Source organism: Acomys russatus, chromosome 30 (genome assembly GCF_903995435.1).
Source record: "Acomys russatus chromosome 30, mAcoRus1.1, whole genome shotgun sequence".
Lineage (NCBI taxonomy): Eukaryota > Metazoa > Chordata > Mammalia > Rodentia > Muridae > Acomys > Acomys russatus.
This window is the reverse complement of record NC_067166.1, coordinates 19,043,926-19,067,649: the sequence shown is the minus strand read 5'-3', so window position 1 is coordinate 19,067,649 and position 23,724 is coordinate 19,043,926. Positions and strand designations below refer to the sequence as shown.

At 43.2% G+C, this 23,724-nt stretch overlaps 1 protein-coding gene across 1 annotated transcript in view; it reads left to right on the top strand.

The window, feature by feature from the left end:
• Arhgef28 (Rho guanine nucleotide exchange factor 28) overlaps window positions 1-23,724 on the top strand; it is a 113,353-nt gene that overhangs the window by 12,915 nt on the left and 76,714 nt on the right. The window contains exons 2-8 of the mRNA XM_051172468.1: window positions 6,361-6,482; window positions 8,908-9,188; window positions 12,385-12,589; window positions 15,329-15,440; window positions 18,878-18,920; window positions 22,063-22,186; window positions 22,444-22,576. Coding sequence (XP_051028425.1) covers window positions 6,361-6,482; window positions 8,908-9,188; window positions 12,385-12,589; window positions 15,329-15,440; window positions 18,878-18,920; window positions 22,063-22,186; window positions 22,444-22,576 — 1,020 coding nt within the window. The remainder of the gene's footprint in view (window positions 1-6,360; window positions 6,483-8,907; window positions 9,189-12,384; window positions 12,590-15,328; window positions 15,441-18,877; window positions 18,921-22,062; window positions 22,187-22,443; window positions 22,577-23,724) is intronic.

The following is a 23,724-nucleotide window of genomic DNA, read 5'->3' as shown; positions in this document are numbered from 1 at the left end:
CCCATGCAGGCTTTACACTCACAGTCCCCCTGCCTCAGCATCTTCAATGCTTGGGATTACAGCCTGGCGCCATCATGACCAGCTCCTGATGTTTTAAGTAAAGGGATGAAATAGTACTGTCCTCGGGCTCTTGATACCGGGTGGGGGGGGGCCGGGGGGCAGAGGATGCACACAGGGCCTGTGCTGTTCCATTTGCTCTGTTTATTGGTCAGACCCAACAGAAAGTTACCTCTATCTGGAGGAGTGAAATTAATTTTTTCCCTCTCTGGGATGTGGTAGATGCCATAGGGCAAAGTGCAGGACAGCAGGAAGGAGAGCCTGTTGTCCTGCAGAGACTTGGCAGGGGATGGCAGTGATTGTGCCTGGAAGACATTTGCAAAGGTCAGACAAGCAGAGAGGCCTGGGCTGGGCCCAGCAGGTCATACAATTAGCAGGTTCATGGTGAAAGTTGGGAGGAGAGTTGGAATCGGTGGGAGAAAGAAGTAAGTGCTGGAGCAGAAAAAAAAGGAGCCCGGACAAAGCCAAGGAAGCTTCCAGAAGCTGAGAAGACATGTCAGCCCCGAAAAGAGTGCTATTCTCTTAATTGTTCCTGGTACAGGTTTATTTTCTTGAGGTGAAATTATCCCTTATCTCCACAATTAATGATTGCATATTGAGTATGGCCTGACTTCTCAGCCCTGGGGACAAAGGGAATAAAATATTCGAAGTTCCCTTTTCTCATAGGACTTATGTTCTTGGGAGAAAATGGTCACATATAGGAAGCAAATATAACTGGTGTAAGGGGTGATAAAGTACCGTGGGAGTGAAAGACTGGGACAAATTCTGCTGTGGGTCCCAGTGGACAAGAAAGGAGCTGTCCTAGGAGGGCCACTGCTGACAATAAGTCACTGTTTCATGGGCTGCCTCACACTGAACTCTGAAGCTAGGCTTACCAGCCACTGCTAGTTATTCTCTATAAATCCTACTATGCTCATATAATTCTATGTTTAAGACAAAGCACACTGCAGGAAGAAGAAAAGGAAAGCAGGAAGGAAGGAGCGAGCGAATGAATGGATTTGTCTAACTTTGTCTAATTTGGCCAAGAAACTTCTGGATTGTAAGCCCTAGCTAGCTTTTGTGGTGAGAGCTTGGCAGGGAGTGGGTAAGAGCAAGCAGGCAGCTTCGCAGCAAGCTGGCCACCGGTTTGTTTATGTCTGGGTGTGCGCGTCTCTTACATAACCAGGCAAGTAGGCTACGCTTTCTTTTCGCTACCAGGCCTGGCCTTCCAGAAGGCAACCTGGGTTTTGTCAGAAGTCAGCTTCTAGTCATCCAGGCTGCTCTATGTTATAAACCACTTCCTGCTAGATTTGTGGCACCTCTGAGAGAAGGGAGGCACTTCAGCTACCTCCACCACTGCCTTCTCAGTGCCAAAGGGCCATCTTTCCAGGACAAAAATATTTCCCTTGTTATCTCCTGTCGGTAGAGCATCTGTCGTAGCAAGGGCATACTGATGGGAGTCTTTGGTTTAGGGAGCCCCAGCGAAGCTACCCAGTAGCGATGATAGTTACTGAGGGAGGACTGGGGATCCCCTGAGCAGCTGTTGATCCTGTGGGCACCCCAGGAAGAATCTGGCCCTTATCCACTCTGTCTTGTCATATCTTCTCATTCCTAAACTGCTCCTGCTGTTCCGGAGAAGCACCATATCTGACTGATTGGTCTTTTCCCCTCTGCAGCTATAATCCCTCAGATTTAGAAGCTTTCGCTCTTGAGTCATCGGAGAGAAATCCTATTGGAACTGAGATAAAACTAACATTTTTGCTTTTTTTTTTTTTTTTGGTAGCACATGCAGTGTTTTTTGTGTTCCAGTTGCCTTGTGTTATTTTGTTTTGCTTTTTTATGAGACAGGGCTTTATGTAGCCCAGGCTGGCCTTAAACTCACTGTGTGGTTAAGGAAGTCTTTGAATTCCTGATTCTCTTGACTGTACCTCCTAAGTACTGGGATTACAGGGCTGTTTTTCAACATGTAAAGTTATAGTTATGGATGAAATTGTTTGTTTGTTTTATTTAGTGGGGTGTGTGTGTGTGTGTGTGTGTGTGTGTGTGTGTGTGTGTGTAAGTCAGAGGACAGTGTTGTGGAATCAGTTCTCTCCTACCTTGCGTGGGTCCTGGGGGTGGGTCTCATCAGGTTTGCCCTTTGACCCAGTCAACTACTTGGCTAGCTCAAAGTTATTTTAAAAAATCAAAACTACACATGAATATCAAAACCCAGCCTGGACAGACTTTGTCACACTGGGTCATCCTTGGGGGTGACAAAGTAATGACAAGGACTGGGAGCAGCTGTTGTGGAGGTGGCTAGATTCATAATAGTCACACCAAGCCACTCCTTCTGAGACGTTCACACCCAGCTGTTGCAATATTAGGTAAGTCTAGGGCTTTTCTTCTCTCTGTGACAAGCAGTCTGACAGTGGTAGTTTAAGGGAGGGAGGCTTACTTGGGTCACAGATTCACGGGAGGAAGATGTGGTAGGAGAGGCCCAGTCTGCATGCATAGGAGCTTTGTATCTGTGACTTCTCACATGGGGACAAGCTCCATGCCTGTCAATGTGTGCCAGCTAGTCCCCATGGCCTTCCAGAAAAGTGTCTCTAGGTGGAGACCAAGTGTTCAAATACACAAGCTCACAGGGGGACATTGCACAGTCAACTGGTAATAATTAGGTATATATTTTACAAATTGCTCTGTGTGTTGCTCTCTGTGCACATGTGCATGTGTGTACATGTGTGTGCATGTGTGCAAATGTGTGTGCACTTGTGCTCATGCTTGCAGAAGCCTCAGGGTCCTTCCTCAAGCGCTACTCATGGTTTCTACTTAAGCAGAGGTCTCTCCTCAGTATGAGCCTCACCAAGTGGCTCTGCCGGCTGAAGAGCGAGCTCTAGAGATGTGTCCTGCTCCCCAGCTCTGCAGTACAAGTGTGTCTCAGCCTTTTTCCTTCCCTACACAGGCTCTGGAAATTGAACTCTGATCCTAATGCTGTGTAGCAAGTAGTGTAAGCGACCTAGCTCTCTCCCCTGGCAGTCAGGCTCTACTGCTCTGTCCATTGGTAGAAAGAAAAGTTTAGTTGGATACGTCAGATCCTTGATGCTCCCTGGGGTCCTTTGGAATCTCCATGCACCTCACAGAGAGAGCAGGCCTCTCAGTCTCCCATAGGTAACTATACTTGGAGTTTTCTACATTGCTTTAATCCTGTAGCCTTTAGTTTTCCCATTCATTACGACTTTTGTCAAGGAAGACTGGCTTTCTGTTTATACTGGGGATAAGGTATTTCTTTCAAAATAACATCATGTAAAGGGAAAAATAAGTGTGCGAATCTGATGGAAATACTAAAAAACATAGCAACTTAAATGTGTCATTTGGTTCTCAACCTTCCTAATCCTGTGACCCCCTTAATATGTTGTAGGGACCCCAACCATAAGCTTATTTTCATGGATAGTACATCACTTTATTTTTTGCTACTGTAATAAGTCTTAATATAAATATCTGATATGCAGGATATCTGATATGGGACCCCAAAGAGGTCATGACCCACAGGATGAGAACCACTGCTGTAGAAAAATATGAAATTGGGAAGAGAATGATAAAGGTTTGGGATGTTTTGGCCCAATGTCAGCTGGGTCACCACTGTAGCGTCTCACGGCGTCTTCACACATGTTGCATCGGAGTTTCTGTGACTCTTGTAGGAGACTCTGGAGCACCACAGCCATCAAGACTGGAAGCATGTCCGTAGCAAATGTCTGAACATTGACCTTAAGTGGAAGAGTCTGTACACAAATTCGAGTTAGACTGGCCACAAAATGCATTTGCGAACCAAACGTTTGAAGAAAACTTTTGATTTTTTTCAGAGCTTTGAATATTTTAAGTTAATTCTAAGGGATCATCTGTAGCCCAGCTTTGTAACTCAATCATGTCCTTTTCTAAGCCCTAGTCAAATCAATAATTCAGAAAACAAATTAGACTAAGTTTCCATACTCAAGCCATCTTGCAGGGTATTTTGTGACATGGATACAGTCTCCCTATAGACCCCTGACATGGCATGTAGGACACAGGTTTGTAGTGGAAAAATATATTCTACTATGTGCTGGAAAACAACAGCAGTTTCTGGTCCTGCTCATCGCTGAAGTAAGTGCTCAGAGTTCTGAACACAATGTTCTTGGTCATTAAGAACAAGGCTCTTGGGAGAGATGTTTCTTAAAGAGCCCTAGCTTGTTCAGAGGATCAGAGTTCAGTTCCTAGCACCCTTACCTGGAGGCTCACTACCACCTGTCGCTCCAGCCCCAGGGGATCTGATGCCTTCCTCATGCCTCCCTGGCCTCCACAGGTACTTGTATGTGAGTATTCTCTCTCTCTCTCTCTCTCTCTCTCTCTCTCTCTCTCTCTCTCTCTCTCTCTGTCTCACACACACACACACACACACACACACACACACACACCCTCCAAAACCAGAGCAATACCTTCATCAAGGCCCCACAACTTAGGATGAGATCTCACTTGATTCTGTACCTTTAAGTAAAGTAAAATCTATGCTGCTTGTTTCAAGTGTCTGGCCAGCTCTTAGGTTAATCCAGTTATGAATGAAGTCTTAATAGGGCATCCCTCAGGAGGGAGATGAACGGCTTCTATGTGCGATGGCAGAAGTGCCAGGTGTTTCACGTCTGTGAATGCAAAACGCCGTAGAACTGCCTGGCTTGATTGATCGCATGCCACAAGACCGTGCCGTATTATCTGTGATTGCTCTCGAACATTCTCTAGAGTAGCAAATGAGCAAGTGTTTTCCGACTCGGCACAACACTGAAGGTGTTTTGTCACATCCTTGATTTATAACTATCGGAGCTTCTTCTGTGTAGTTAGAATCAATCTGTACGGTAATAAATCATAAAGATCAGACATGTAAAAGGCCTGGGGGCTTTGTGTGTATCACATTGCTAGCTAGTTATTAAATAAATTAGTAAAATAACCTATTATGGACAGAAGAAAACACTTTTCATCTATTTTATATGTTTTCTTAAGAAGCTTCATTTTAGTGTTCTGTGGGGGAAAGTAGGTCCAGATTTGTAATTTGAAGCCAGGGTCACATCTTTATATCTATCTTTTATGTCCTCCAGAACTTTCTATGGAAAAATAGGATGTTTAACTATCACACATCAACCCTGTAGTCCTGAGTCATGATTCATAGTCTTTCCCCTATGATAGGGCTGAGTCAGGCAGTGGGACACATGCCAATTTCATGGTGTTGGGGGCAATACTGTCCCTTGTTTTGTTTTAAAGACAATATTAATATTATATATTAGAACTTGCTCTGTAGACCAGGCTTGTCTCAAACTCCCAGAGATCCACCTGCATCTGCCTCCCTGCTGGGGCTGAAGGCACGCGTGCCGCCACACCCAGCTGTGTTCTTTCTCTTTTGTAGCCATTGGAGAAAACTTGCTAGGTAACACTGTCTGTGGACGTACCATGAATCTACCCCACTCAAGTCAGTTACAGACACAGTACTGTGGCCAGTATCATTATGCTTGTTCTTCATATTGGTCATAGTAATGACAGCAAACATTAGTAACAGTAACACATCATATTAACAGGAACACTTACTGTCAACTGCTGTATGTATGTGGATCATTTCATTCAGCACACACACACACAAAGAGTGCTGTTCGTCTGCTTTTACAGATGGGGAGACTCCACGATGGTGTCTGGAGATTGAATAAACAAACCAGGCACAGGAAGCCAGGCTCTGGCTCACGTTGGTTTTATTACCTTCAACCCGGTGCACTCTGCAATTACAGTAGCGTCTCAACTCTCCAGGGCCCAACTCTGAGCAACATTTACTGTTTGGAGCAAAGCTGAGGCCCTGGAAGCAAGGAAAGCCATTTCTGAGATTCAAAAAGAAGGAAAGAGGCCCCTGAGAGGGTGTGTGGGTGTTCCTGAGCCACCACTGTGGGGCCTCGCGCTGTCTTTGGATCGTTTGTCACTCAGCCAGTCTGAGCCCATCACATACTTGAGAAGTGTGGTACTAAAGACTGCTTCCATGTCATTAGTAAAGGAAAGAGACTTAGTTGGATTTAGTGTGTGAGGATTTGCCTCTCATGAAAGGGGGAATCTGCTTGCAGCGGACTAATATTTATCCGTCTAGAACTATTTAAGTTTTAGATAGCTGAGAAGGTTTAGGTGTAGAAGTGTACTTGCACAGCAGATGTTAAGGCATAAAGACAGTTACAAAATGCACTTTTTTTTTTTAAAAGGCGTTTTTGTTTGGCTAAGAAGATAAAACTTGGGTGTAAGATGAGTTACTCATTAACTCCATAATTTCTCAGTCCTGCTCGTTTCTTCTAGATCACTCCTTTGAGGACCTCAAAAACTCCAAGCATGCTGCAACGCCCCTTGCTGCAGGCCAGCTCTCTGACGTGCTGAATGGGGGTGATGAAATCTATGCTAACTGTATGGTGATCGATCAGGTATGGCCAGCTGAGGTGAGCCGGGGCATTTGAACCACAATGAAAGAGAAGCACTCAGAGGGAAGGGTCTTGAGTATAGCCAGGAGGAACGAGAAAGCTCTTTGGCGAAGCCAGACAGGAAATGGCAACACACTACCAGTATCATTCAAATAGCTTTTCAATAAACTCCCTCTCTGTCTCTCTCTGTTTCTCTGTGTGTGTCGATGAGGCAATATACGTATTTAAATCTAGTGGGCAGTAATGGGCATGCAGCTACTGGTCCCAGCCCAGCTGCTGTGGGTCACATAAATCATCTTTAATCTGTATAACATGCCAACTGATGTGTGTTGAGATAGAACTTCGCTGCGCCCACAGAGCAGTGTCGTGTCACGAGGAGGCTGGACCACTTAGAATTTTTCCATTCTTTTCTCAGTGGAGACCTGTGGGCTCAGGTAGAGCGGAGCTTAGGTGCATTGGCACCATGTGGCTTTGCTTCTGTTCTTCAACGCGGGCATCTTGAAGTTTCTTTGTATTTATAAAAGTTAAATATTATAAATGTGAAATTTTTTTCACATCCTAGTTCGGCAGAATCTTAAGGGATTTCCTTGGGTAATTTTGACAACATGAAACTCCTGAATTTATTTGCTACCATGAAAGATAGTCCCCATCTTAGGCATGCCGGAGATACACGTGCACATGTGTACATGCACAGACACATGTGTACACGCACACATCCATTAACTGGGCATTAAGGTATTTTACGATTTTTCCTGTCTAGTCAGTCTCTCTTTCTGCCTGTTTTAGTGTCATGGAACGGCGTTGCAATAGATGCATGCTATAAATGACAGAGGCCGGGGAGGGGGAGTTCAAAGTGACGGAGAAACCAATACTTCAGCATCGGTGCTAACTATACATAACTGGTATGGCTATCGGGACATAAGCCATCAGAACGCGAGCCGTGGCTACAGACACTGCGGTTGGAGTGTGGTGTGAGCCCTCAGTGCTAGGGGATGGTTGGACTGTGTGTGTTAGCCACACTCAGACACAAATGGATATTCACATGTAAGGCTTACTATAGTTGTGGTAATATATAGATTTATTTTCTAGCCCCTTTGAGGGATAGGTGACAAAATAATATGCACTGAAGTATGCAAGGCGATGTGTTGGGAGATGCACGCTCATTGCAAAAGCGTGAAGGATGCTTCTGTGGACATGAGAGTAGAGATGGTTCTTGAGGAGAGTGACTGTGTTTCCCTTGGATATAGACCCAGAGGTGGGTGGGCTTTCTGAAATGTGCAGTTGTTGTGTTTAGGTTTTTGAGGAATTGCTCTGCTCTTTTCATTGATGGCCGAGCTAATTTACATCCTCTGTCAGCAGTGTGCCAGAGCTCCCTTCTCTGCCTCTCACTTACTCTCTTTTCCTGCCTTTTGGTGACGGCTTTAACACAATTCTTCACTGTGGTTTTGATTTGCATTTCTGGGATGACTGGTGTTAGCATCCTGATGTTAGCGGACATCTTTTCATGATAACTATTAGGAAATCTTCTTTGGAAAAATGTCTGTTTAGGTCCTTACCTCATTTAAAAATTGGTTGTATAGTGTGTGTGTGTGTGTGTGTGTGTGTGTGTGTGTGTGTCCAGATGTGTGTAAGCCACCGTGCAAATATGGCGGTTAGAGGACACTACCTCTTCCAAGCTCTGATCTCAAGGGTATCTTTGTATTTCTCTGGGCCTTTTAAAATTCTTTCATCAGTGTTGTATAGTTTATAGCATGCAGCTATTTGTAGAGGTCATGGTCGGGCCTTACAGAGATTTTAAAATTTATTATATTTTCTCCATAATTTCAGTGGACTTTTTGAGTCGTTATCCCATCACATTCTAAGCCTCACTGGACAGATCATTAATTCCACTTCCATCCACCCCAACTACTGTGAATGTTTCAACCTTATATGGGGAAACTGTCTTTACAATGTTCCAAAAAATGCACTAAAATTGGGAAAAATTCTCAATGACAAAGCTAGGAGTAATTTTTGTTTATGAATACTTTAGGTGAGAGAAATGTTACTTTAATAATACAGAACACACAAGAAAAAGAATGCAGATAGTCCAATTCGGTAAACATAGCAAAAGATTGCTGAATGTGTGCGGTTAAGGTGAGCTCAGCTAGACTGGCTGGACAGCAAGCTGTAGGCATCCTTTGCCTCTTTCATCCTACAGCTGGGGTCACATACACCACCATGCTCGGCTTTTGCATGCTCTGGTGATCAGAATTCAGGTCATTGGCACATTACCAATCGCTGGCCCTCCCTGCTACTCTGAGAGTCTCATTTGCTGTACAAGATAAATGTGGTAGAGATATTTTTTTAAACTCTGGGAGTTTTGTTGATTTTAATTAAAGCGTCCTTTTTCCTGCTTTTGTTTGACAAAATGTTCTCATCCAATGTCCAGGTTGGCGATTTGGATATCAGCTATATAAACATAGAAGGACTCTCTGCCCATACCAGCCCCGAATCTGTGAGGTGCACCCTGGGGCCTCAGGCTTGCAAGCACCTCCCGCCTTCTGACATCAGTCCCTGTGGGCACCCACTTGGTGAGGACAGTGAGGGGACGGTGAACACCACAACTCCGCAGCCTTGCATGTCACCAGTCAGCTCTCGCACGTCCAGCTTGAACCTTCCTTTTGGTCTCCATGAATTTGAGAAGGAGCAGGGTCTTCTCAAGAAAAGAAGGTGAGGTGCTTGGCCTGGAGGAAAATGGAAGGAAATTGGGGAAAGGGGAGGCAGAGGCAGGTGGATCGCTGTGAGTTCAAGGCCAGCCTGGTCTATAGAGTGAGTCCAGGAGAGCCAGGGCTACACAGAGAGACCTTGCTTCCAAAAAAAAAAAAAAAAAAAAAAACAAAAAACAAAAAACAAAAAACAAACAAACAAATAAATAAATAAATTGTCCCCATCATTTATATCCCTATATCAAAATGTTGCCCTCTGTTTATTTCCTATATACATTGATTCAAAAGTGAGACAGTTAAAAAGACCAATGAAAATGCAACAGAGGAAAGGCACAAAGCTGAGAATTAGTAGATAATGAAGAAACTGAAAAGTCTGATATTACTGTGTTTGGTGACACGAGTACAGTGGCAATTGAGAGTCATGAGCATCGTGTAACAACTTTTAAAAGTTATTTGATGTTGTGGCTAGTGTTTACCAGCAGACCAGTATATTAGTGCATATCTAAATGGTGCAGGGAAGATTTTCTCCAGCTTTTCACGACTGCAGACATTCCCAGAATCCATTCTGAGCAGAAAGGGCGCGCAGAGTTGTAGAATGGATGAGCAGGAAGCAGAATTAAAAACAAAACAAAACAAAACAAAAAAACACAGCCACATAATGATTTTGGGAAGTGTGAGTTTACCATCACATACAAACCAGTCTGAGGTCCTACTAGGAAGGAAACGGGTGTCTTTGGGGAACAGTGTCTTAGCCACAGCCGACTTACTTTCCCTAGGGAGACAATAACAAATTGTTATTAAAAATTGACAAAAAACCTGCAGTTAAGCTGTTTGTTTTCACAGTTCTTTCTCAGCTTTAGCCAAGACATTATACATTAATGTCTTTTGGATCCTTTCAGGCTGGGAAGCCAGCATATCCATGGTAGCAGAAAAATCTAAATGCTGTAGATGTCCCATCAGCCAAAATGTCAGCCAATGTCTTAGCTTCAGCTGTGTACACGGGTGCTTTTCAGTCAGTCACTCTGTTTTCCACCATGGAAGTTGAGCAAAGACAAAGTCATCTCACGTGGCAGCTGGAGCTGAGCGGACGTGAAAGGTGTCAGCCATTTCTAGTAACTCTGCCTTTCATGGTATACCATTTGAGTGACTGCTGTCACAGAGGCATTGCCCGTGTGGCTGGAAATCTTTTGACAGTTCTGAATTTATTTATTCGTGAGTCTTTTCTGTCTATGACTGAGTGCCATAAAAATTAACTTTCTTAAAAAAAAAAAAAAAAGACCCTGACAATTTAGTATGTACAAGACGTAGCAACTATATTATTTAACATCTGTAACTCTTTTGAGAACTCAAAGAGAAAAAATAAGCCATAAAACACTTATTGTAAAACATTCGGTAACAAAAATGATAAGAAACAACTATTTGTTTCATTTATCAAAGAAAAGACACACTCTAATTTGAATTAAATGGAGAAGATTTGTGACTGTAATGCTGAAAACAATGTAATATTGGACCATCCAGGGTGTATTCATATGATGGAGAAATTTGTACTGTTACTTGTAGACTATGTACCTACAGTAGGATGCTGCTGCAGGCTGCCAGTTAGTCATTTCACCAGTGCAGAGCACAAGCTGAGAGCACATGCAGCAAGCTCTAATGGATCTGCTCTTCAACTCTTAGATTTGTAGTGTGTCAGGAAACCACACAGAACCTTGAAATAGCTGTCATTTACTACAACTCCAGACCAATAACATTTATCAGGAATATTTTTTTCCACCAAGCTTCATTTTTCATTAAAAAAAAAAATCTGAGATATTTGGGTGTTAAAATAAGTAAATTAGAAGCATGCCTCCAGTTCTTTCTTCTGCTCAGTGCCAAGGAAAAGATCCTCAATGAGTTCTTGGGAGAGGAACCACCTTGGAAAACTCTGTGGTGCCCACCATGGCCTGGTGTTACTAACAGGTTCCCAAATGCCTCCCTGTGCCTGGGGAATAACTCACGGTTAGGAACTGGCCTGAGATTTGCATTATAAGCATGGATTAAGAACTCTGTCTGAGAGTCACATAATTTATGAAATTAACATTCCACTGTTAAGTAACCCATGTTTAAAAAAAAAACTAAAATGGGTAATTTAAAATTTCATCTTTTCTTGTTTATAGTTCCAACAAGATGGTTTTCTAGTGTTGCATTGGATGAAAACCTCATTTTCCAACTCTGAAACAGCCAAGGAAAATACACTTCAAAATACACCCTGTGTTAACACACCCATGACCACCCATGGCCAAACATGGCCACCCATGGCCTTGATACTTAATAGAGTGCTTTAAAATGTCAATGTTATAAGGAACTGAACTTTAAACATGGATGGCACTTTCTGTCCTTTGACATTGTTGTTACAAAAATTAAGTTGGAAGAAAACAATTGTAGTCAGGCAGAGTCTTTGCAGCCTTCTGGGAAAGAGCCCTGAACAGTAAACCTCAGAGAATTCCCTGTCCCGTGAAACATGCCTGAGGCTTCACAAGCATCTCATTTCTGACCCTCCGCTTGTCTCATTGAGATGAGATCTTTCCTCTCTTCTCCTCACTCTCACCTCTGCACTCCTGGCTTTCTAGCTTAGAGAATGCCAGCTACATCTTCCTCACGTCATCTCCCACAGGGTGTTGTGCAAGCGTCCCTGTACCTCAGGATCACTGGCCTGTTTAGAATGTGACGAATTGCTGTTTAGGGCTGGAAATGTTGGCTTTTCCAAAACAAAAATAGGTTTTCCCTATCAAGCCCTGCTTTTGTAAAGTAATTGAAGTGACTTTCGCTAGGTAGGGATATCCATTTGAGGATACCTGAAAGTTTGTTTAAAGGGCTGATGAGATGGCTCAGCAGGTCAAGAGTACTCGCCACCAAGAGTGACAAGTTGAATTTGGTCCCCAGCTTCCATACGGTAGAAGGAAAGAGAGAACTCTTGCACACTTGTCCTCTGTCTTCCACATGTGTGTCGGAGGCACATGCACGCACCCACCCACCCACTTGTGTACACACAAAGAAGAGAGAGAAAAATGTTTGCTTAAGAAGACATTTGGAGGGGAAAAGGTATTAATCAGTAAGACATTTCATGACCACTCAATGGATCTTACACCAATGAGAGGGTCTGATTGCAGAGGAATGAAAACCCACGTCTGTGTGACTTCTCACTGAATGATTTGTTTCAGTTCTAGCCTGGATGCTCTGGGTGCCGACAGTGAAGGGGAAGAGCGTTCTGAGCCCCGCCCCTGCTACGCTGTGGGCTCTCAGAGTTCCCCAAGAACTGGGCTTCCCAGTGGGGATGAACTGGACTCTATTGAGACCAACGCTGAACCAGATTGTAGTATCTCCAGGACCGAATCACTTTCTCTGTCAAATAATCTGCATCCAAAGGTATACTCTTCAGAGTTTGTTCTGCTTATAGCAAATGCAAAGGATCTGTTCATAGTGCACCCATCTCTACCTACAGGGCAGATTCTGTCTTCTTCCTGCCAAAGAAGACACCTATTTATGTGGTGGTGGGGGACTCACATGATATCTGCTTTTTAATCTCCATGACTCCATTTTAATTTTTACAACTCTTCCAGCAGTTGGTTGATGTTATTGACTCACAACGAGCACATGCCATATTTCCATTATTGGGACATGTTTCTATTTCATGTACTATTCCTGCTTTCTTTCCTGAGGCAGAGGGAGGAAGACTAGTGGTACTGGGTTTAAGTGGTCAAGCTTGTTTTGCACATATTATGTTTAACTTGGTCCATGCGAGGAGCTTGATGATGTCAGTAAGTCAGGTGACATTTGCTGGGCGTTCCTGGTGTCATGAGCTAATAATCTCCAATGTCACTCACTTCATCTCTTGAAGTTTGACTCTTCTTCATATTTTCACAAACTTAATTTATTTGTGTGTGTGTGTGTGTGTTTTAAAAATCAATACTTTAATTCAGTTTCTCAAAGCAAACCCTTCTGTTTGAACATAGGCTTTTTCTATTTGAGTTCTGTTATCACCCACTGATTTTCTTATTAAATTGCATTCACTACTGTAAAACAATGTGCGAAATGTTCTACCAAGAGCATGTGGCTAATAAGACAATACTTTACTTTTGTAGTTTGCTCTGTAATATATAAATGGTTTGATTATATGCAAAATATGGAAGTTTTCATGGCCCACCTAAGACCTAAGTACCATTTTTATTTTATGTTTTGGAAGATTAGAGGTTTGTCTAGGTGGCCCCAGGTGGGTCATATGTCATTATTCATATTAAAGTCTTCTGGCCCATTCTGAATCCTTTCCCTCTGCAACCCAGGGATCCATCCTTATCTTGTGAATACTAGTCAAGAGAAAAACCAAACAAACAAACAAAAAAACAAAACAAAACAAAAAAACCCCGGACATGATTGTGAGTGTAAATACTAGCTACTTTCGAGTTTCAAATCGAAGGTGAAAACCTTATCACTCCTCGGAATGAAATACAGCTCATTTGGAGTGGTTTCACATTCATTTTTATTCATTTTCTGTCCTATTAAGTGCAGCTTGCCTCCATCTGTAATTACCCAGTGTAACTTCCCCGAAAGGCTTTGGACAGTTTCCACAGTTCCATTGTCATGAACAGTGGTTACTGTACATGACTTAGGTGGAGAGGGTGGCATCTGGCAGGCCCTTTGTGGTCTATTCCCTGCTCGGGTTAGAGCACAACTCAACAACCCAGTCACTTGGCCTCCCAGACAAAGCAGCTAAGCCAAGGCCCTTTGAAGCCAAGGTCAGGCTTCTGTGTTCCATTTTACCCTGAGCTGTTTAACCAAGGACTGCCAAGGAGCTGTGTGTTTTCACTCAGGAAGAATAGGCAAGACCAGCTCTCACACACGGCAGCTTGTCATGGCTTTAATTTTAGTAAAGAATTACCCTCACTGCAAAATAATATCTCAAAAATACATAGGCAGGAACAATGCCAACGCCACTGTGGGATAGGAGTTAGATACTACACATGGTTTTCATGATTTTTTTTTTATTGAATATTCATCTAAAATTTCCAGGATGTGTAAGAATACTATGTTTTAATTATCTTGTCATGTTGCATTTTTATGTATGTTGAAATATGTTAATAGAAATAACACTTGATTGGGGAAAAGGAACATAAATGGTGGGACATTTAAAAGGAGTTATAGTGAAGTCATATAAATCATTTAAGGCATCACCCTGGGAAGTACTGACAGAAAGTCTATTAAGCAATGTGCCCAGATGAACAGGATTAACACAGCTAATGCTATAAACAAACACTTGAAAGCTTCAAGCCTCTCACAGTTGAAAGTAAGCCTTTCTTCACCTTCTCTAGAGCTGCTTGCAGGTGGAGATTGCGACTCGTGTAGAATTTCGTTTGGATGCAGAAGTACACACACACACACACACACACACACACACACACACACAAAGTAATAATCCATGTGAAAAACAAATTAAAGCCACAGGTGAACATCCAGAGAAAAAATTATGTGACTTAATTTTCTCATTTGTAACCAAGCTGCTGAAGTGACGCAAAAGTATTCTTTTGCACGTACGAGAACTAGTCCACAAAGCTTCAGTTTGTTGGAGCATTAAATAAAAAGGGGAACACTAAAGCTTTGAGAGGCAAACAGAACAGACAACTAAGATCCTGTAAAAAACAAACAAATGAGCTGGGCAGTGGTGGCGCACACCTTTAACCCCAGCATTCGGGAGGCAGAGGCTGGTGGATCGCTGTGAGTTAGAGGCCAGCCTGGTCTACAAAGCGAGTCCAGGACAGCCAAGGCTACACAGAGAAACCCTGTCTCAAAAAACAAAACTAACCAAAACCAAAACCAACCAACCAAACAAACAAAAACATTGTGGAGCAGATCTCTTAACCCAGCTACTTAGGAGACCTAGACAGACTATCCCAAGCTTGTTGCCACCCTGAGCAAGTTAGTAAGACCGTGTCTCAAAACTAGCTGTAGAGCATGGGCTGGGGGCGTGTAGCTCAGTGGCAGAGTCCCTGCGCATCATGCATGAGGCCCTGGATTCAATCCCCAGGACAAATAAATAACTGCACAGACGAAACGTTCAGGTTGGTGTTTTCCTTGGTGAGACCCACCCTGTAATGTCATGGTCTTTCCCAGGAGTCCTTGCTTTCTGGAATCCGATCGCGCTCATATTCCTGCTCATCACCCAAAATCTCTTCAGGAAAATCCCGGCTGGTGCGTGACTTCACAGTGTGCAGCTCCAGTGAAGGTAAGCCTTGTCTGCTATCTGCCCGTAAATGCCTTCAATCCCAGTCCAGTTGGTCTAAGTATGAAAAATGCACAGGATCTGTGTAGGTGAGGGTCAGTCCCATGTCCACAAATAGTCTTCCTAAGCGTAGTAAAAAAATCCCTCTTTCCTGGGACATCGATCAAGTTATAGATTCAGTTTAACTTGTATAAAACGATACACCTCTCTGTTTCTTGATTTATTTACTAAAATGTCGCTCTCAGGGATGATGCAGATAATAGGTTCCAGGTATATTACTGCGAAGGCCGTAGAGAATTTATGAGTGTAAATTCCGAGAATTACTTTTGTCCACTGTGTACAGTGCTGAGAGGCAGCTCCTCAGAGACAGACTCAGTATGGCAGCATGGAGTTGCTAACTCCCTTATTTAGCCCAGGACTTGGGAGAGTTGAAATACCAGTGCAGTCACAATACCGGTAACTTCACGGCAGCATCGGGAGGAAGAGCGGCCATGTAAGGAGGCAGCGGCACAACTTTTATACAGTAAACTTTTATTACAATATAGCTGCAAGGAAGGATTCACAGCGGAGGAGCGTGTTTAATTTTCAAAAGTGAGTTCAGCCGTAAAATAGAAAGCTTATGAGGAACACCGAGGTCGACTGGGATCTGCTCTCACCCACTGCCCTCAATTTAAGTTTGGCTTTGAGATTTAATTACTTCACACTTCCTGTGAAGAGATTATTACGTAGTAGTCTTATTTAAAGGCTGACTTGGGCATGTGCGTGTCTGTGTGAAATGTATAACATTTTAATAAAAAAAAATACCCTTCCAATACACTAGACAATACCTTTGTTCTCTTTTCTCCTTGAGCCACCCAAAAGCACGGCTTCCCAGTGTGCAGTATTTAAGATAGGGTGTCTTCGCACTCCCCCATTTCTCTTCTCTTTTTTTTCTCTTTCTTATGTTGTTCTAGTTTTACTGCCTTTTGCTGGTGTTGACATCACATGGCACACGGGGTAACTACTCCAGCAAGGTCTTCTGCACACATAAGATAAGACAAACGAGGTACAGGAGCCTCACGGTGGGCGCTGTGTCCTGTCTGTCTCCTTCCTTCTCGGGTGCCTTATTAGCAGAGAAAGAAGACTAGTCACTAGTGTTTCTAAGAGTTCTCAGGGAGAATGAAATTGGTAACAACCACCACAAGAAGCTAGACTTTTGCTCTGCTTCTCCCCTGCATCACTTCCTGGGTCTTTTTTGGATCGCCACATCTCCTGCCAGCCTTGGGTTCAGGTCTCTTTAATGGTGCCTGACACCTTTTCATTAACAGTCTTCGCTGGTGACTCAGTTTCTTTCACATTATGGCTGTCTGGAAGACACACTTGTATCTCCCATCCAGTGTGCAGTATCAGCGGCTCGCCATTACAGCTGCCGTTTCTCCAGCCTGGAGGTTTGAAATTAGTGACCCGGTGACAGAAAGGAAATTGACTGTTAAGGGGAAAGTACCCTACCTTATACATTTTAAATAAAAACTTAAATCTCTGCACTTGAATTAGAAGGAATAAAAAGATGACACCAATTCCTCTGTTGCCCATTTAGTCTGTAAAGAAAGGATTGTCTTTAAGCAATGTGTTTAAAGACAGGGGCCTTTTGAATGAAATTTGAAGTTTCCAGAAGCTAAAAATTAGAGCCAGGTGAATTAGCTTGACAGAATACAATATAGTACAACGAACACACACACACGTGCACACCTTCATGCACACACACACACACATGCACACCTTCATGCACACACACACGCACATGCGTGAGCACACACAGAGGAGAGGATTCCAATGTAGGTGTTTTGATTGCATGCATTTATCTGTACCATGTGCATGTCTTGTGTCCAGAGAGCCCAGAAGAGAGTGTCAGCTCCCTTGGAATTATAGATGGTTGAAAGCCACCATGTGTGTGTGATGGAAATTGAACCCAGGTCATCTGAAAGAGCAACCAGTGCTCTTAACCACTGAGTCATCTCTCCGTTTAAATTCTTTCTAAGAATTTATATTTATATATAATTTATTTTCCATGTATAGCTACTTGCCTGGTGTATGTGTGTGTGCTACATGTGCTTGGTTACCCAGACAGTTGGGGAGGCATCCATTATGTGTGTTAGGAACTAGATTTTGGTCCTCTGCTAAAGCATCAAGTGCACTAACCACTGAGCCACTTTCCAGCCATCTTTTCTAGTTCTTATTTGACATATTCTGTCTTCCTTGTCAATTCTGAAGCGTACTTGCTATTATTTCTCACACTTTTTTTTTTAATTTTGAGACAAGTGTTTAATGGCAGTAACTGTAATATTTAACATTTGACTTGTATACCTAAAATAAAGTCCAGCTCTATAGTTTCCTTTGGTACTTTGTTGGTTTCTGTAGAAAGTATTGCTGTCAACATTGAAATCATAACTACAGTGTCATTGTGAAGACCAAATCCAGTCTACATTCAGAATCTGTGGAGTGACGTCCTCCTTTTGAAAGTTGCTATAAATTGATGGATGGGATCCCATTAGATTGTGCCCAGTTGCTTTATAATGGACCTTATTAGCTGATGGCTCGACTCTTGTATTTTCTTGGAACTTCATCCTATTTACTTATAAGAACTATGACTTAATTCAAGAAACATTTTACAATGATTATAAAAGCCTTTGGTTTTTTCTCAAAGTAGATTTTTAAAATTACATACAGGCGTTCAAAGGGTATTTATTTACACTCTGTATGTAACTGGCTCATCCCTGCATTCCTAGTCTCATGGCTTCCTCCACTTTGCATTGTACTGGTAAAGGATTACCCTGCTCTGTGTGAGGTGTGCTCCTCAGTGACCCCTCCCACCCTCCATCTCTCATAGTGTATAAGTCCGTGTCCTCCTTCATCTCCATAGTAAGTGCCCCAACTCTGTAAACAAGACGGCACCATGCTTGCAAAAACTACCCTTCTGCCCCACAAGGCCAATGTGAAGGGTGGTTCCTCTTTCTCATCAACCACAGAATGTACCTCTGATTGGACCACTTGAAGACTTTACTGTGCAAAGCTAGATTATTTCCTGTGCTGGCTTTCAAGATTTCCTTAGGGCTTTGCTGAAAAGCAGTAGGCTTTTCAAAATTCCCTGTGTTGGTGATGAGTGTTATAAATAGTGGGTGAAGCGTCAGTGAGAAGTATCCAAAACTAACCAATTTTCTGTACTGTTTGCAAACTATCTGCTTCCCTTTGTGGATGCTAACACAGTCCCTTGAAGTTGCCCAGTTGTCCTCTTCCCCTCCAAAGCAGAGACAGTGGCAAAGCCTTACATGCAGAAGACCAGTTTTCTCATCTGTTGTCAGGCAATAATGCATAAAAATGACAAGTATTGTGAATGTATGTGTGTCAGACTAACAAGTGACTACAGTTTGTCTTGGGTTTATTTCTGTGTGTTTGTCTTACAGAACAGAGATCGTATAGTTTCCCGGAGCCACCAGGAGAAAAAAGGTATGTTGAGGATTCCCTTTTCTGCAGGGTTCACCGATCTGTCTCTGTGTCTAATAGTCGGTGGCAAGTTTCTGTGTAGTAAGCTGCCCAAGACCCCTTGTTCTCCCTCTGGAGTGTAGTCAGCCAGATGTCTGTTTTCCATCCTCAGGGATACAGGCTGAGGGTTGGGGAGAGGAGGTTCTGTTTTAGGTTATTTTCAGATTTGAACATCTCAAGGGGCTGTGAGAACCACCAGCTTCAGAGGTGCCAGATTTTCTCTTGCTCTACCACAAGAAAGCTCTCTCCAGCACCAGTTACCCAGGAGGTTGCTGTAGAAAGCCCATCAAGATGCCTGCCCTTGACCTCATGGCTTTCTGCTTAGCAGGCCTAGGTTTAATGCAGGAGCTGCCTTCACCCCTGCTGGGTTTCTACTTACTGTGTAGATCTGAGGCTTGAAGTCCAAGCTGCTGTGTATCCTAGAATGTAAAGCTGGTGCCATAGCCAAGCTTGGCAAGAGACCAGGCTGCAGATGGGATGGATGAGCTCTGTTGGCCTTGGATACATCAGGCATCCACGGATGTAGCCTCAGGCTTTTTGCAGAGCAAGGGCAGAAATGGCATAAGTGGTTGGCTTTAAGGACTCTGGGAAATAGTGAAGTAGCCTTAACTTTGGTGATACGCATCCTAGCACTCGGGAACGTTTTAGTATCTAGATCAAGAGGAACACTTTGTTTTCAGTCTCACAATAAAAGTATCAGTAAGAAAAAAAAGCCACCTTTGGCTCATTTGCATTGTTTAGACAGGAATAGAAAATCCAAGATATACAAACAAAGGAAGACTAAGCATGTCCTTGAAGGATGGGGTGATGAAGAGGACGGCATTATGACGAAGATGATGGTGACAACCGAGGCAGTAGAAACTGACAGTTATTGGGTGATCACATGCGCCTCCGGCTGTTCTGAGCAGTTTATTTTTAAGCAGTCTACTCCAGACCCTGTAATGTGACCATCATCTTGGTTGTCAATTCACTGTCATCAGTGAATTTGTCTAACAATTGTAGTCGTTGTGGACTGATTGTTAAGATTCTTCTTCTTCTTCTTCTTTTTTTTTTTTTTAAAGTAAAAATATTTTCTATTAGGAAGTTGTAAGATGAAAGGGGCCAGTGTAGCACTTTGGTCGAGTCACGGCTCATACAATAATGTCACCTCCGTGAGGTGTGTGGGAAGTGCCTATCTTACTCCTTGTCACTTCTGTGTTTTCTCTCTTGGTCCCACCCCTTTCCCTTTTGCACGTAGAGGAGCCAGTAGGGTTCAGCAGAGTAGATCTTTCTTGCCCTTGACCCCGTCCCTGGTGCCGTGTTGGAGGTGCCACAGCTGATGCTTTGCCATCGTGTAGGTAATTACTCAAGAAGCTGTCTTCTTTGGCATTCTCTTTAAACCAGTCAGCTTCTGAGAAGGGGCATATCTAAGGTAAAAGGGGACTTAGCCCAGACAGCAGATAAGCCATTTTCCTAGTTCTCTGACAATTATATAGTGCAGATAATCATTATACCAACAACTGTCCATTTTAAATTAATTACATCTAATTAAATTAATTATCTTAAAAACATCTAAGCATCTAAGTGTTAAGGGAAGTATTAATGTGTTGTTCCTTAATTTGTAGAGTGGGAATTTAATACTTTGGATCCAATTCACTGAAGAGAAGAGGTTCTCTATAAAATTGATTCAGTTAAGATTTGAAGATCTTCATTCTTAACACATTTGAAATATTTGTTTACTTTTTGAAGAAGGTGTCAAGAGAGTTTCTGAAGAGTAGGGTTTATAAGACTTTATGGTGACCAATACCATTGGTCATCAGCCTCGTACCAGAAATTGAGTATTTTTTGTTTTGGGATGTTGAAAAGAAAAATTTCAGACTTTTTATAAATTTAAAAGTAATTTGAACTCAGTTAATTCTTGTCCGAAGCAGCTACGTGCTAGAGGAATACTGCATGGTTGGATTTGCCTAAAGCACAGACTGAAACAGTCTCCTGCATTGCATAGAGGCAGCACACAATCCAGCAGGGGCTGTGCCTGTGCTAGCTACTGCTCTACCAGGCTGGGTGTGCTTCTAACTACTTAGTATTACATGCTGTAAGTGTCCCCTACTCTGAGCCTAAGGATTAAATATCATAGTTTTATAGCATTCTGAAGAATGTGATTATAGTGCCGTCAACTTACAGATTTTTAATAAAAACCTAATAGTTTCTTGATAAAACCTTCTGCGACGTGGAATATAGAAGAAGATTTGAATGACCAGGAATTAATTTTATTTTGTTTGAGATAGTTCAGTCTGTTCCTTCTAGAAATGGCTACACGGACTAGGGGAAAGTAAAGTGACTGTGTGCAGTTACTTCCAATTTGCAGCCTGTGTAGCCTCCTGTACAGCCTAGAGTTCAAGATGCAAACCATCGGGCTGAGTGAGAGAGGCTGGATCTGTGGACGCACAATCGGTTTCTCAACTGGGACCAACCAGGGAAATGCAATGCCTGCCTACTGAAAGCCACCGCTGTGCTCCCAGGATAAATGCAGTCTTCTTCCGTGCTGTCAGTTGTCTGGCTTCTCTGTGTCTCAGGGGAATTTTGTTGGTATGCTGAACAGGTGGATGAATGCTCTCAGGTTATAAAAGAAGATTGTAAAAGTACGTTTCCCAAGTAGTTCCGTATAACTTTCAGGAAGATAGAAGTGTTGGAACACGTGTAGGACAGCTACGCATTCTATTAGATTCTACAGTTGTTAGTGTTGTTATACAGGTGCTTCAACAAATCTAGTCAACTGTTCATCCTCTATACAATGCATTTTTAAATTAAGAAGTTGCTTTTGGGCCGGGCGTGGTGGCGCACGCCTTTAATTCCAGCGCTCAGGAGGCAGAGGCAGGCGGACTCGCTGTGAGTTCGAGGTCAGCCTGGTCTACAAAGTGAGTCCAGGATGGCCAAGGCTACACAGAGAAACCCTGTCTCGAAAAACCAAAAAAAAAAAAAAAAAAAGTTGCTTTTTTTTTTCTTTTTAAAACCATTTAAACCTAGAGCAGGCTCGAGCCGCCACACCCGTACAGATGTGTGTTCACGCTGTCCTTGTCCCACTTTAGTCACTATAAATCCAGGTCACAGACTCCTCTCTTTGTAGAATTCAGGAAGAAGAATGGGACGAATACATCATTCCTGCCAAATCGGAGTCTGAAAAGTACAAAGTGAGCCGAACGTTCAGCTTCCTAATGAACAGGATGACCAGCCCTCGGAACAAATCTAAGGTAATTGGCCGCCTGTGTAGGCGGCTCCGGTCCCCCAGCAGTCATTGTAGCTTCTTCTTGTGTCCCCTTTCAATTGCCTGCCTTTGATAGTGTGTGAACCTTTCTTGCAGATTCTTGTCAGGTCTCTAGGAATGTTAAGGCAGCCCCATGCAGGAGCCAGCCCACGTGGATGCGTGAGTTCTGTAAGAACGTGTGCTGACGACTGTTTTCTTTTTGTCTTTTCTCCCTCTTTTCTCTCACGACCGCTGCTTCTGAAGATGAAAAACAAGGACACCAAAGACAAAGAAAAACTGAATCGGCATCAGTTTGTCCCCGGAACATTCTCTGGGGTTCTGCAGTGTTCGGGTTGTGATAAAACACTCCTGGGGAAAGAGTCACTCCAGTGTGCCAGTAAGTCCTTGAGGGTGGTGTGTCCTGTGAGCTCCCCAAGAAGAAAGCCACTGCTTAAGTGTGTTCACACAAACCTTCTCTTGAGGGCCACACACACCGTTGACCCTATTACTTTGCAATGATCAATTCAGCACTTTTTGTCCCCCATTGATAACTTTCTTTTCTTTCTCTCTCTCTTTTTTTTTTTTTTTTTGATTTTTTTTCGAGACAGGGTTTCTCTGTGTATCCTTGGCTGTCTTGGACTCACTTTGTAGAGTAGGCTGGTCTCGAACTCACAGCGATCTGCCTGCCTCTGCTTCCCGAGTGCTGAGATTAAAGGCGTGCGCTACCACGCCCGGCTCATGGATGACTTTCTTAAGTCAGGGCCTTCTGATCTCATTGCCGGCTGGATGTCTCCACTTTGACATCTCACCGCTTTCTGAATGTTATGTGCCTAAAACTGAGCCCTTGGTCCCATCTCAGTGCTTACTGGCAAGCCGACCCTCCCATCACCTCAGATAGATAGATACTCATGACAAGACCGTAGAGGACTTGTTTATGACTCCGTTTCTCATACGTGCTATAGCTGGTCCTTTAGAAACTCTCTTGCCTGTATTTCGAATGTATCTCAAACCACCCACGTGTCCCCTGACCACCTCTCTCACTGCTCTAAAGCCAACATTCCAGTTGGTCCCCTTATACCATTGCCACCTGTATTAGTTTGTTTTCTATTGCTGTGATAAAATCTGTTGACCTGGACCAGCAGGTCATTCTTCAATGACTGGTTCCTTGATGGGAAGGGCCAGGAGGTCAGGAAACAAAGAAGTCAGGGAAGTTTGGAATCAGGAGGTCTTACATACGCTATGTCTTATGCCAAGAAACTTCCTTAAGAAATCCAGCATCTTCTATAGTTTTCAGGGAGAAAATGGGACCTAGTTGGTGGAAAACTGTCATACAATGGGAAGAAATCAGCAGGAAGCTAATCAAGCAGGGTTGCACAAAGGGGGCAAGAGATGTCTCAAGCACATCAAAGACAGTGTAGTACATCAAAGTATATCAAAGCCTTGGGACCAATAACCACAGCCCTTCGTGAGTTCTCAGAATCTGGAAAGCTGTAGCTTCCCAAAAGCCTTGGTGCAAACCATTTCTGGCCTTACCAAACATGTACC